Source organism: Macaca mulatta, chromosome 7, assembly GCF_049350105.2.
Source record: "Macaca mulatta isolate MMU2019108-1 chromosome 7, T2T-MMU8v2.0, whole genome shotgun sequence".
Lineage (NCBI taxonomy): Eukaryota > Metazoa > Chordata > Mammalia > Primates > Cercopithecidae > Macaca > Macaca mulatta.
This window is the reverse complement of record NC_133412.1, coordinates 180,510,114-180,524,763: the sequence shown is the minus strand read 5'-3', so window position 1 is coordinate 180,524,763 and position 14,650 is coordinate 180,510,114. Positions and strand designations below refer to the sequence as shown.

General features: G+C 42.9%; 2 long non-coding RNA genes and 2 gene segments (V, D, J or C); 2 read left to right on the top strand and 2 right to left on the bottom strand.

Annotated features, from left to right (window-relative positions):
* Positions 1-14,650, top strand: part of LOC720890 (immunoglobulin heavy variable 3-48-like) — a 109,134-nt gene that overhangs the window by 93,889 nt on the left and 595 nt on the right.
* LOC144330501 (uncharacterized) lies at positions 677-5,283 on the bottom strand. The gene is made up of 2 exons (XR_013396757.1): positions 3,765-5,283; positions 677-3,504 (listed from the first exon to the last, which is right to left on the bottom strand). It is a non-coding gene; the product is annotated as an uncharacterized LOC144330501 (long non-coding RNA).
* LOC106999620 (immunoglobulin heavy variable 1-2-like) lies at positions 4,752-5,468 on the top strand. The segment is given in 2 exon segments: positions 4,752-4,932; positions 5,018-5,468. Coding segments are annotated over 2 exon segments (498 nt in total).
* LOC144330508 (uncharacterized) lies at positions 9,268-14,376 on the bottom strand. Its single transcript, XR_013396769.1, has 3 exons — positions 13,924-14,376; positions 12,545-12,742; positions 9,268-9,539 (listed from the first exon to the last, which is right to left on the bottom strand). It is a non-coding gene; the product is annotated as an uncharacterized LOC144330508 (long non-coding RNA).

Here is a 14,650-nt window from a genome sequence, read left to right as displayed (position 1 = left end):
TTGGGAAAATATAAATGAAGCTATTGTAATTATTCATGTATGCTTTTCTTTGTGGACATACTTTTAAAGTCAGTTAGATAAACACTTAAAAACATGATTGCTGGATTGCATAGTCAAAGTGTGTTAGAATTTGACTAAAATTGCCTCCTAGTAGTTCTGTGAAGTGGGGGGCACTCAGCTGACTCTGTCTCCTTGTGGGAGGAATCCCAGTGCTCAGGGTGGGGCCTCCTGGGTCGATAGAGGCCCAGCTCCCTTTCAAGCCTTAGGGACAGCAGCACTTCTGCTCAGGATGCACATCTAGGAAACAGATGCCCCAGATGTGCACTGCCCAGGACCACAGAGATGCTCAGGACTCAGGTAGGAAGGGGCTCACTGAGGAGTAGATGTGGACTAGACAAGGAGGGGAGCTTCTGGACAAACCCTGGGTCCTCCTTGAACCATATCAAACCATCGGGAGACCTTCCACTACATTTTGGTGACCCATGCCCTAAACTTTCCAAACTCTAACACAGTAAACTTGGTGAATTTAGCTGGAAGTGTGAAAAAACTGAAATGAAAACGACTCAAGTTGATTCTGTAACAATTGATCATTTTCCAGGGAACATCCCAACAATATTGATAATAATGTTAATGTCAAAATCCACACACTGTCAACATGATGGAAGTGTGTCTCATGGTATAATAAATTTATTTACTTGAAAATTGTGTTCACACCAGTCTTTTCCCACAGAAAATCCCACTTTCTCTTCTCACACAGTCAATTTCGGCAGCCTGATCCTCAGAGTTGGAAGCACCGTGTCCTCAGGGTATAGGAGGGGAAATCACTAGCATGGCCCTGGAGTCCTGGTGCCAGATCCTTCTCCATCTTTTTGGGAATCAAATGCGAATATTCTGTATCAATTTGAATAACTTTATACATAAATTATGATTCAGTTTACAAGAATATTACCTCACACACATACACACATAGGTTTTTAATATTTGTTTGTTGTCTTTTCCATAATAATCTCTTATAGTGTTTTACATTTATTTAATGTATTAGATTTATTTTAATTTCATGTCGGTTTCCTCATTCCTTCATCTTAGTATTGCATTTCCCTATAACTATCACGTATTTTATATACTTGCAATGTAAAGCTCCCGGTGCAGCCAGCAGGGGGAGGAGAAGGAAATGGGTCACACTCCTGACCTCCCTGTACAGCCGCAGGTTCCCAAACGCAGAGGTCCCTGCTCTGCACCTTCCCTGGGGACAGCTTTCTTATTGGTGGGTCCTGTGTTTAATTAATGAGAGTTTCTGTTTCAGGGGTGCCGACCCGGGTACAGCTACTGGATCCACTGCAGGAGTGGAAATAAGCTTCCAAAACACAGTATCACCCGAGAGACAACTGAGTCCATCCCTGTAGTGCCATGTGAATTCCAGATTCCTGAGCAGAGCCCCAGAATCATGAAAACTTATCATATGTGTCTCGTGCTGTGGGTATTCTGTGTCCCTGCACGTTCAGCTACATGTGTGGTGCCACTTACACTTAATGAGATGAGATTCCTGCTGCTTCTGTCGGGTCACTGGTGATGTCTGAAGCTACTTCTGGTTTCTGCTTCAATATGTAAAGAGCATGTCAATCATCACCCACATTCTTACAAGAATATAAGCCTGGAAAATTGATTGTCAATGATTTCTTATATGAGTTGAAGAAATGAAATTGCAGGAAAACCTGGACCCCAAAGCTAGAAAGACATTACAATAGTGATCACCAGTCTGATGGAACAAACTTTCTGTGGCAATAAGATACCAAATTGTAAACAAGACCTAAGGTCACACCGGGCAAGGATTTAGTCAATCATCCCTACAGTTAAAAAAAATAGAATATGTTGTAACTTCCACAGGGGTTTTTCTGTTTCTGTAACAGTTAAACGAGCACTAGTCCTGAGACAAGCAATATTAAAACATTTGCAGCTCATGGAACGCCAGGCATCGGGTAGCTGTGCCCCTGTTCCACAGCCATAAATAGAGCATTGATTGGACAATTGGATTTCTGTAACTTTCTCTGAGAAGAAACCACTGACCTTGGACTTGTCCTGGCCAGTTCCTTGAGGCTGTGCACTGTGTGTCTTTCTGTCCCTGCACAAAGCCCTTTTGATGTGCAGGGCCCAACTGCAATTCATTTAGTTCTTAAGTCTTCACCCCAACGCAAACCTGAAATGCATGTAGCATGTGTGTTTGCTTATTACATATGGAGCCTGCATGCCTTGTGAATATCCATAGCTCCTTCTATAGGCTGCTGAGTGTGTCCACTTGGCCAATCCATTTGTTTGAATTCATTTGTCATCTCTCCCTATCTTGAAGTGCCTGCTCACAGTCTCTGTGGGAGGCTTTGCTTCTCAACCTGTTAGGATGGCTGCCCTACAGCTTCAACTCTTTATCAGAAATAAAGTCTCCTTTCTAAATTTATAAATTGGGTGATTCTTCGGTTAGCAGCACAAACTGGTGGGAATAGTTCCATGGTAATTTCATCAATATCTGGAAGACAGATGTGGATAGGGTTAGGGTAAGATCTCCTGGGGACCACACACCCCACAGTTATGGAATTCCCTCCAGAAACGTCTGGGTCCTCAAGATGACAATCCCAATAAGTTGTCTCATGGCTCTGTCATCAGGAGAACTATTCTCTGACAAATATGCTCAGATCTTCCTCCAGACAGACTCTACAGAGAAAAAATACTTTTCAAGATCTTTATTCTATGTGAGCGGAAGGGATTAATTTCCATCCCAGACAGCTTCATCTGAGCCTCCCTGTGTCAGGGAAATGGGGTACAATTAATAAAACAACTGGGATAAGACTCAAGAAAATTATGTGTGGATGCTGCATCCAGGAGTGGGAGTACAGGATGGAGGAAAATCTGCTGTACCACTGGAGACTGCTTGTAAATGGTGAAACTTGGAGAAAGAACAGCAAGAAACCATTGAAATTCAATTTCAAGAATATATACTGCTCCCCTACCCAATAATCACCTCCTCAACAACATGATTAATCTGGATTAGAGAGAAAAGTGTGGCAATGCACAGACTCTGTCCAAGGACTAGAACTCAGGGAAACCAAAGGCAGTGGGAGAGAACAAGTCAAGGAGAATGAAGCGATTTAAAGCCTCTGAGACCAACAGCTTCAGGACCAAGGTCACGACCCTCTCCCTCAGTGGCCCTAGATCTGCATCTCGTGGGGCATCTGCAGGGTTCCCAGGTGAGAATGGGCAAAAACAAGGAGAAGACACGTTTCCAATCTCTGTAGTACTGAGCTTGTTTTAGCTCTGTTTGAAAAAAAAAAAAACAAAACAATAAAACAAAAACAACAGCAACAACAACAAACATAACAGGACAAGGGTCAGAGTTGGAAGCACTTCTCTTTGGCAAGACACTAGGAAGGAGGGCAAATTTGAGGCTCATTACTGTGCAAATATGCCACTGTGTGTGTGTGTGTCTGTGTCTGTGTGTGTGTGTGTGGTGGGGGACTTTGAGACATAGGGTCTGTGTGTATGTGTGTCTGTGTCTGTGTCTGTGTGTGTGTGTGTGTGGTGGGGGACTTTGAGACATAGGGTCTGTGTGTGTGTGTGTCTGTGTCTGTGTGTGTGTGTGGTGGGGGACTTTAGACATAGGATCTGTGTGTGTATGTGTGTCTGTGTCTGTGTGTGTGTGTGTGGTGGGGGACTTTGAGACATAGGGTCTGTGTGTGTGTGTGTCTGTGTCTGTGTGTGTGTGTGTGGTGGGGGACTTTGAGACATAGGGTCTGTGTGTAAAGTAATAATCTGACATAATCTTCAACCAGAGAATCATATAAAACAGGCTGCCCCAAATTTGTCATCAGTTCCACGACTTCTCATGTGTCTGGACCGTATCAGTGCATCTGGAGCTCCAGGGAAGGGGCTCCCTGGTGGCTTTAGTGATTCCTCGCTTGCTGTGCTGAGGTCTCCCTGTAGATTATGTTGGGTTTTCTAAGGCCTATTTTCTATTCTAAGAGGTGTTGTGAGAAGTAATCGCTGTCGCTGAAGGAGCATTATGAGCCAGGGCACAGCCACTTCTTACTAGGCTTGAGATGCTGGGGGAATAATTCTCTGTAAGACCAGACAGGAACTTCCATGCAGGGCGGAAGCTGAGCTTCAGTGGGTTTTGGGATGCACCCTGCACAGGATCCAGCCCTCGAGCAGGAATACAGGAGACTGAGGAGGGGTTTCCTCTTAGGGACTGGATATTCCTTATTTCAAAGCAATGATGACATAAAAGTTAAATAAATATTTAGCAAGTACTGATGTGTTAAATAAATAAATATTTAGCGAGTACTGATGTGTACATATACAAGTATTCTCTTGTATATGTAGTCTATACCTACTTCAAAAATTAATGTAAACCACCTTTAAAAGAAGAAATGTCTAGACCCTTCAAATGTATTTATAGTCAGGAATTGAGGGGTTGTTTTATTAACTCAGTGGGTGTTACTATCGGGAGACACACTCATCCCAGAAGTTAGATGGGCAGAGGGCAAGGCTCAGGGAAAGTTCACCTTGACAGTGAGCCACAGGAACAAGGAATCACATTGAGGACCATGTCCTGTGAGATTCTGGGTTTCTGTAAGACGAGTTCTGTCTTCATGGACATCTGAGCATGATCATTAACCAATGATCATGGCATGGAGCTCTGTATCCCGCTGTGGCGTGGTCCACGTGTCACCTATCTTCTTCCCCAGGGTGGGGTGGCCTGAGCTATGAAATACCTGCCTCATGAATATGCAAATGCACTGGTGTCTACCGAAGTAAATACAGATCTGTCCTTGTCCAGAGAGCATCACACAACAACCACATCCCTCCCCTACAGAAGCCCCAGAGCACAGCACCTCACCATGGACTGGACATGGAGGCTCCTCCTCTTGGTGGCAGCAGCTACAGGTAAGAGAATCCTCAGTTCCAGGGCTGATGAGGGGACTGGGTCCGGTCAAGTGAGATCTCATACACTCCTGTGTCCTCTCCACAGGCGCCCACTCCCAGGTGCAGCTGGTGCAGTCTGGGGCTGAGGTGAAGAAGCCTGGATCCTCAGTGAAGGTCTCCTGCAAGGCTTCCGGATACACCTTCACTGACTACTACATGCAGTGGGTGCGACAGGCCCCTGGACAAGGGCTTGAGTGGATGGGAGAAATCAACCCAAAAACTGGTGGCACAAACTATGCACAGAAGTTCCAGGGCAGAGTCACCATGACCAGAGACACATCGACGAGCACAGCCTACATGGAGCTGAGCAGCCTGAGATCTGAGGACACGGCCGTGTATTACTGTGCAACAGACACAGTGTGAAAACCACATCCTGAGAGTGTCAGAAACCCTGAGGGAGGAGGCAGCTGTGCTGGGGCTGAGGAGATGACAGGATTTATGAGGTTTAAACATGTTTAGAAAATGGGTTAAGTAACTGACGAAAAGAAGCAATAGAAAGACGTATACACTCTAATTATATAGGAAATATTATTTTCAACTTTCACACTGTAAGTAACATTCATGGAGTGGGAAAGGCGGCCATCAATCAGGCTGATGCAAACATTCCCATGGAGGCTTTTGGGGACACACATTTTAAAACTGAATGGATACATCACTTGGAGCAGGATTACTTGATCACAAGGTAAGACTAAATATAAGTTCTAAGAAGTGGCCGACATTTCTTCCTAAATGTCTTTGCCACTCCCTTTACACTGCATTTATGTGAAAGCCCTTTTTAAGCTCACAGCAAAGTTGAGTAGAATAAACAGAGTTCCCACGTACTCCTGCCCAAGACATGCACAGCCTTCTCCATGATCAACACCCTGCACTGAAGTAATAAATAACTTGCAACGGATGAACCCACGTGGACACATTCATTGTTTCCTTTTCTGGTGGTCCCTGGTGTAACAAGCCTAAGCTACCTTGATGTACCCCAGGTTCTTCAAGTGGGTCACGGGGAATTACGCCAGGTAGAGGGAAAGCGGGCGGGGCCATTGCTCTTTGCACTCTTTCCTCAAGCATCCATAAAATGTACATTGACTTGGAGCTCCTGTTTCTCCTGGTTTTATAGGCCCCCTCCCCTAGGGTAAGGTTTCCAAGTGTTTACAGCTGGGGTCCCCAATCCCCACGCTGTGGATCCGTTAAGGTGTGTGTTGTGTTAGGAACCAGGTCACACAGCAGCAGTTGAGTGCAGGCGAGCGAGCATCACTGCCTGAGCTCCGCCTCCCGTCAGATCAGCTGCACGTTAGATTATCCTACAAGCAGATTCTATTGTGAACTGCCCATGCAAGGAATCTAGGCTGAGCGCTCCCTATGGGAATCTAATGCCTGATGATTGCAGGTGGAACAGGTTCATCCCGTAACCACCCGCCGCCCTCATCCATGGAAAAATTGTCCTCCACGAAACGGTTCCCTGACGTCAAAAAGGTTGGGGACACTGGTATAGAGGCAGGTCTGTGCCTCGGAAAGCCAGCAGCTTCTGGTGAATCCCATAAATAATGACCTTTAATGAGAAGTGGAGACTTGGGTCAGGAGGGACTTCGTGAATAATTCCCTTCAGCTGGATTCTAAACATGATAAGCTCTTTTCTGGATAAAGCCCCTTGTGCAGAAAATGCAAACACGTGCATGGGATCCAGGCAGGAAAACAGCTTCCTTTACAAAGTGGTTGGGCACCTGGAAGGAGCTCTCAGGGTTGGGCACTGTATCCTTTGCTGGCTGCACTTTAGTCAGAGGCCTGAGTCTGATTGGTCTTGCAGCGGGAGAGCCTCACAGGGGTCACAGGTTACAAAAGTACCTGTCATCCTCCAGCTGAGCAAGCCCATCGCGCGCTTGTCAGTGTCAACCCCATGAGGGGCGCACTCGGGAAGGCGACAAGATGCTCACAAACCTCCTCCCACCAAGTATCCACCGCCACACACTCAACTGCAAGCCGTGCTCCAGGAAGGGACAGGGGCCTGCAGGGATAAACAGAACGGAAGTATTTTCTTACCTGGGAAAGACACTGCCAAATGCCACATGTTTCAGGAAGGTTAACTCATAATTGTTCAGGAAGTGACTGAAGGACAGTGGTGGGTGAGGTGACGGGACAGCCTCTGGGCTGCACATGAGGAGGGTTCCCTCCCCACGCAAGCTTTTCCTCCAGGAGCTGCACCAGGAACTCATAGAGGATCGGGAAGGATTCTGAGAACATTCTTCTGTGGTGCTGCCTAAAGGGGGAACATAAATTATAAAAAAGTAATCAATTCTAAACAAAGTATCTCATTTGTTATCACACTAGGCACATCCACCTCTGTCCTGGAGTTGTTTCAGGGAGTAATTGGGGCCAGTGATGAGGAGCACAGGCTCAGGTATCGGGGCTTACTCATCCCAGACATGAGCTCTTAGACACATACTTAGCATTGGTACATGGAGAAACCATTGGCTCTGACAAAACATAATTTGCACAAATATGTACATATAAAATAGGGTGATCATTTCACAGTGTTTATCACAGCATAATTTTATAATGAGGCAGCATATTTTCCAAACATCATCATAGTCACTAAACTCCTGCAAGGCACAGTCATCTCATCTGGGGACCATCTTCTCCTCAGGCGTCCCACCCCAGTGCTTGCCATATAGTAGGAGATATGCAAATATCGTCCTCCCTCTGCTGATGAAAACCAGCCCAGCCCTGACCCTGCAGCTCTGGGAGAGGAGCCCCTGCCTGGGATTCCCAGGAGTTTCCACTTGGTGACCAGCACTGAACACAGAAGACCAACCATGGAGTCTGGGCTGAGCTGGGTTTTCCTTGTTGCTATTTTAAAAGGTAATTCATGGTGAACTAGAGACACTGAGTGTGAGTGGACGTGAGTGAGAGAAACAGTGGTTATGGGTGGCAGTTTCTGATGCGGGTGTCTCTGTGTTTGCAGGTGTCCAGTGTGAGGTGCAGCTGGTGGAGTCTGGGGGAGGCTTGTTCCAGCCTGGCGGGTCCCTGAGAGTCTCCTGTGCAGCCTCTGGATTCACCTTCAGTGACTACTACATGCAGTGGGTCCGCCAGGCTCCAGGGAAGGGGCCGGAGTGGGTAGATTTAATTAGAAACAAAGCTAACGGTGGCACAACAGAATAGTCCGCATCTGTGAAAGGCAGATGCACCATCTCAAGAGATGATTCCAAAAGCATCGCCAGTCTGCAAATGAGCAGCCTGAAAACCGAGGACACGGCCGTGTATTACTGTACTAGACACACAGTGAAGGGAGGTCAGTGTGAGCCCAGACACAAACCCCCCTGCAGGGGCGCGCGGGGCCTCCAGGGGGCGCTCGGGACCCACTGAGGACGGGACAGGTCCCAGGAGCAGGTGCAGGGGGAGGTTTCCTTTCTCATTAGCTGGAAAAGTCAGGTTTGTGTTTGCCGGACTCTGGAGCATTCTAGGCTGTAACATTTTATTACTTGTGTTTATTATGAGTTTATTATTGTTAGTATTTAAATTTTAGTAATTTAAAAATTATATATATATGTAAGTATACACTTTAATGAAATAAACATTCCTATTTGCACCGATTCTTCCAGAGTTTTATTAACATTTGTTGACATCAGCAGCTACAAAGCTATAGGGACATAAATTTATAACCATAGAAAGATGTATAGTCCAGGCGCGGTGGCTCACGCGTGTAATCCCAGCACCTTGGAAACCCTAGGGGGACGTTTCACTTGAGGCCAGGAGTTCGAGACCAGCCTGGGCAACGTAGTGAAACTCCGTCTCTACTAAAAATGCAAAACTTATCTGGGCGTATTGGCGCGTGCCTTTAATCCCAGCTACTCGGTAGGCTGAAGCAGGGGAATCACTTGAACACAGAAGGCAGAGATTGCAGTGAGCTAAAATGGCACCACTGCACTCCAGCCTGGGCAACAGAGCAAAATTCGGTCTCAAAAAAATTAAAAAGAAGAAAGAAAGAAAAATGTGTAAATACACAGACATATGCATATATGTGTAGGAATTCATAATAAACATTGCAATAAATTAATTCTAAAAATTTGTCCTAAAAATAAAACTTACTGATGAGTTAAATGTAAATTATTAGAGTATTTGATAATTGATTTTGGTTATTTTTAATTATTTACATCAATTAATTTATATTTGTTCATTTAACTACTGTTCAATAATGGTCATTTCAAATGTGGTTGTCACAATAAATGATAAGAATTTGAAGTGATAAATGATAATTATCTTAATCATTTCTTAATTATCTTAGTTATTCCATATTGTATTCACAAATCATAACATTGCTTATTACCTGGTAAATATAAACAACCATAATTTGTGAATTTAAAATTTTTTATTTTAATTTTTTAAAATTTATCCCAGATCATTATCTTTTTCTTCAGTTCCAGATCTCATTTGATCGTCTCGAAGGACCATCTGCACCCCTGTCTCCTGAAGACTTCTGGGAGTGGCTGCAGGATGGGCAAAAGCGGACACCTCATGTGAGTCCATATGACCTGGAGCCTCCCTCTCCTCGGGTTAGGCCATCTCCTCAGGATCACAGGCTAGTATTGGAGGTAAAACCTCTAAATGTATTTTTTCCAGCTACCAAGTCATAGGACAATAACAGAAGCATCCTTGGGGCAAAGGACCATAATGCCACAGTGCTAGCAGGAGTACATTTGTCCAAGGGAGTTTCAGGGTTTATTAAAATTATGATAATTTTAATGTAAGAATATAATTCTTCTAAACTTATGTGGAAGATTATGGGAGGTTATAACAATGCCATGCTTTAGTATCAGCCATGCATCACAGAATCACTTTATAATAGTTCCTTTCATGGGTGTACTTCACTCAATTCATGCAACCCCTGGCAGGTTAGAGGCTAAAAATACAAAATACAAAAGTTTTTAATCATCTGAAAGGCCTGTAGCCTTTTCTCAAGGAATTATTTCAAGACATGGAGAACAGACAGATGATAAATAAAATACATTCACATCCCGGTAAGGAAAGTTTACCTAAATGTGTCCAAAGGGCCCTGCGGCTTGGTTTCCGTCTAGGTCCCAATGTTAGGGTTCTCCCAGGATTTTGTGGCTAGCTGGGTCACACCTCATCAAGAATTAACCTCTGCTATTCCCTCAATTTGTTTATTTAATCTGATAACCAGTTTGTCTATAAACTGTAGAGTTGAAATGCAACAAATATTCATTTGAAATAATCTGGCATAAATTATCTAAGCAAAGTTGATAATGATGTTTTCTCATTCATTTGTATTTAAGATCAGAGGCTAAGCCTTGATATTTTTGATAACATCTGTGGCTCTCTCAGCAGTTTTCTCTTCTGAGGATATGATATGGTGTGGCAGGTTTTCTTAGCTTCAGTGTTACCTCTTTTTGCATTGACTTCCATCTTTATACTTGCACGGAATCTGGGATATAGGAATTCCTCTAAGAGTTCCCTAATGTGTCCATTTTGCCGGGTTTTCCAGAACATATTAAGAAATAAAGCATATTCAATTAAGGAAAGAAGAAGTCAAATTGTAGCTGTTTGCAGATGACATGATTGTATAGTTAGAAAACCCCATCGTGTCAGCCCAAAATCTCCTTAAGATGATAAACAACTTCAGCAAAGTCTCAGGATACAAAATCATTGTGCAAAAATCACAAGCATTCCTATACACCAATAACAGACAAACAGATAGCAAATCCTGAGTGAACTCCCATTCACAATAGCTTAAAATAGAATAAAATACCTAGGAATCCAACTTACAAGGGATGTGAAGGACCTCCTCAAGGAGAACTACAAACCACTCCTCAATGAAATAAAAGAGGACACAAACAAATGGAAGAACATTCCAGGCTCATGGATAGGAAGAATAAATATTGTGAAAACGGCCATACTGCCCAAGGTAATTTATAGATTCAATGCCATCCCCATCAAGCTACCAATGACTTTCTTCACAAAATTGGAAAAAGAAAAAAAACTACTTTAAAGTTCATATGAAACCAAAAAGGAGCCCATATTGCCAAGACAATCCTAAGCCAAAAGAACAAAGCTCGAGGCATCATGCTACCTGACTTCAAACTATACTACAAGACTACAGTAACCAAAACAGCATGGTACTGGTACTAAAACAGAGATATAGACCAGTGGAACAGGATAGAGCCCTTGGAAGTAATACCATACATCTACCACCATCTGATCTTTGACAAACTTGACAAAAACAAAAAATGGGGAAAGGATTCCCTATTTAATAAATGGTGCTAGGAAAACTGGCTCGCCATACGTAGAAAGCTGAAACTGGATGCCTTCCTTACACCTTATACAAAAATTAATTCAAGATGGATTCAATACTTAAATGTTAGACCTAAAACCATAAAAATCCTAGAAGAAAACCTAGGGAATACCATTCAGGACATAGGCATGGGCAAGGACTTCATGACTAAAACGCTAAAAGCAGTGGCAACAAAAGCCAAAATTGACAAATGGGATCTAATTAAACTAAAGAGTTTCTGCACAGCAAAAGAAACTATCATCAGATTGAACAGGCAACTTACAGAATGGGAGAAAATTTTTACAAGCTACCCATCTGACAAAGGGCTAAGATTGAGAATCTACAAAGAACTTACATTTACAAGAAAAAATCAAACAACCCCATCAAAAAGTGGGCAAAGGGTATGAATGTATGAACAGACACTTCTCAAAAGAAGACATTTATGCAGCCAACATACACATGAAAAAATGCTCATTATCACTGGCAATCAGAGAAATGCAAATCAAAACCACATTGAGATACCATCTCACACCAGTTAGAATGGTGATCATTAAAAAGTCAGGAAACAACAGGTGCTGGAGAGGATGTGGAGAAACAGGAATGCTTTTACATTGTTGATGGGACTGTAAACTACTTCAACCATTGTGGAAGACAGTGTGGTGATTCCTCAGGGATCTAGAACTAGAAATATCAATTGACCCAGTCATCCTATTACTGGGCATATACCCAAAGAATGATAAATCATGCTGCTATAAAGACACATGCACACGTATGTTTATTGCGGCACTATTCACAATAGCAAAGACTTGGAACCACCCAAATTTCCATCAATGACAGACTGGATTAAGAAAATGTGGCACATATACACCATGGAATACTATGCAGCCATAAAAAGGATGAGTTCATGTCCTTTGTAGGGACATGGATAAAGCTAGAAACCATCATTTTGACCATGCTATCGCAAGAACAGAAAACCAAACACCGCATGTTCTCACTCATAGTTGGGAATTGAACAATGAGAACACTTGGACATAGGAAGGGGAACATCACACACCGGGGCCTGTCGTGGGGTGGGGGAGGGGGAGGGATAGTATTGGGAGATATGTAATGTATCTAATGTAAATGACGAGTTAACGGGTGCAGAACACCCACATGGCACATGCATACATATGTAACAAACCTGCACGTTGTGTACATGTACCCTGGAACTTAAAGTATAATTTTAAAAAAGATATCATATTCAACTGACAATTGTAAAATTGGTTGAAGGCATAGAATAAAGGGATGTTTTCTGACCTGTCATGGGTCCATATTGTGATCCTGAGTCTGGGTGTCAGCTTTCCAGTGTTTCTGAACTTCCTCCAGATGAGATGTCCGTCTGTGTGTTCTTGCTCTTTTCCCTGAGGAGAGTCCTCTTGTTTTCCCCAGTTGTTCCCTCCCACAGCTCCAATGTTCTATTATGGTGTTATCACCTTCCAGATTTGCTGAACTGACCTGGAGATTAAGGCTCTGATTCAGTAAGAAAGGGGGAGGTAGTTCTCAAAGGAACTTAGGTGAAGACCTATTTTCCCATCTCAGTTCCTAAGGGATTGCCCGAGCGCCCCTAAGATACTGGTTTTGGTGGCTTGCCCTTGCAGAGTAATTTCTTAGTTCTGCAATGGGGATAAAGGAGGTGGGTCCAAATGCATTTCAGAGTGTGGGTTCTTTTTTCTCTCTCAGACAGACACATTGGCAGAGAAAGATTTTTGTGACTTTCCCCATTATTGGGAAAAAATGATTCAAGAGGATAGGAAAGCTCTTCAGTATGTGGTCCCTGAGAAATTCACACAATAGATTTAACACACTTGACTTCAAGCAATCCAATATATATGTGTGTTTTCATCTTGTAGTAGCCCACATTTTATATGCCAGACTCTGCCCCAGTTCAGCTCATACCCTGGCCTTGTTACTGCCTACAAGAACTTGCCACTCCCTGGATTTCAGATTTGATGTTTCTCTTAAAACTTCAAGTATTTCAAATATTTTTTAAAATTTGCAAAACCCCATCTTCTCTGTTTATCTGTTATTTTTGATGCTGTTGTTTTAAAAAAATAAGCAAAATACATTCTTCATCTATGTACATTTCAAAACTGAGTTGCAGATTTTTTTGGTAAGACCCAGAGTAATGAAGAAAGCAAATATTGTATAGCTGCTTAATAGAAAAACAAACTATGGTAAATTTATTCACTAAAATACTACCCATCATTTATAATAAATAAATGCCTGAGACACAGAACAACAAGGTAAAACAGCTGAGTATTTATGTTGAGTAAAATAAGCCAAACAAATAAGAATATATACGATGTAACTTCATTTTTATAAATTCTGATAAATAAAGATATATCTAAAAAATATATAATGAAGATTGGTGGTTGCCAGGGGAAATAAGAGAAGAAGGGAAGGGGAGAGGAGGAGGAATACAGCAGAACAAGAGGAAATGTTGAGAAGAATTCACTTGTCCACTTTCTTGATAATGATGACAGTCACATCACGTTTATTAATTGTACATTTTAAATATATGAAGTTTATTATCTTTCAATTAAGCCACGTAGAATGTATTACAAGCAAACAAATGGAAATTTAGACAGGCATGGAATAATAGAAAGATACAAAAATATGTTAAATGTGACAAGTACCTGAAAATTAATGTGCCTGGCCCCTGGTTCTCTCCACATTTTCAGGTGAGAGCTGGAATGCGGCAACATCACACATGCTCTTATTACGGAAAGTGGGTTCTGAAAACCACAGTAGGAACGTCCAGCTTTGTCCTGGAGTTGGTTTAGGGAGCAGTCAGAGCCAGTGACAAGGAGCACAGGACCAGATACTGGGCTTCACGCATTCCAGACAGGAGCTCCTATATGCATACAGAGTCCCCACCACGTGTGGGTTCACTTCCACATCTGTAAATGGAGAAAATATTGACTCCTACAGAACATAATTTACACAAATATTTAAAGATGAAATAGGGTGATCAGGGCAAAGTGCTTATCACAGTACAATTTCATAATAAGGCAGCATATTTTCCAAATTCCATCATTATCTGCAAACTTCTGCAGGGCACCGTCTTATTATCTAGGTACAGCCTACTCCTCAAGCGTCCCACCCTGAAGCTTGCTATATAGTAGGAGACATGCAAATAGGGTCCTCCCTCTACTGATGAAAACCGACCCAACCCTGACCCTGCAGCTCTGAGAGAGGAGCCTTAGCCCTGGATTTCAAGGCACTTCCACCTGGGGATCAGCACTGAACACAGAGGACCCACCATGGAGTTGGGGCTGAGCTGGGTTTTCCTTGTTGCTATTTTAAAAGGTGATTCAGGGAAAACTTGAGAGATTGAGTGTGAGTGGATATGAGTGAGAGAAA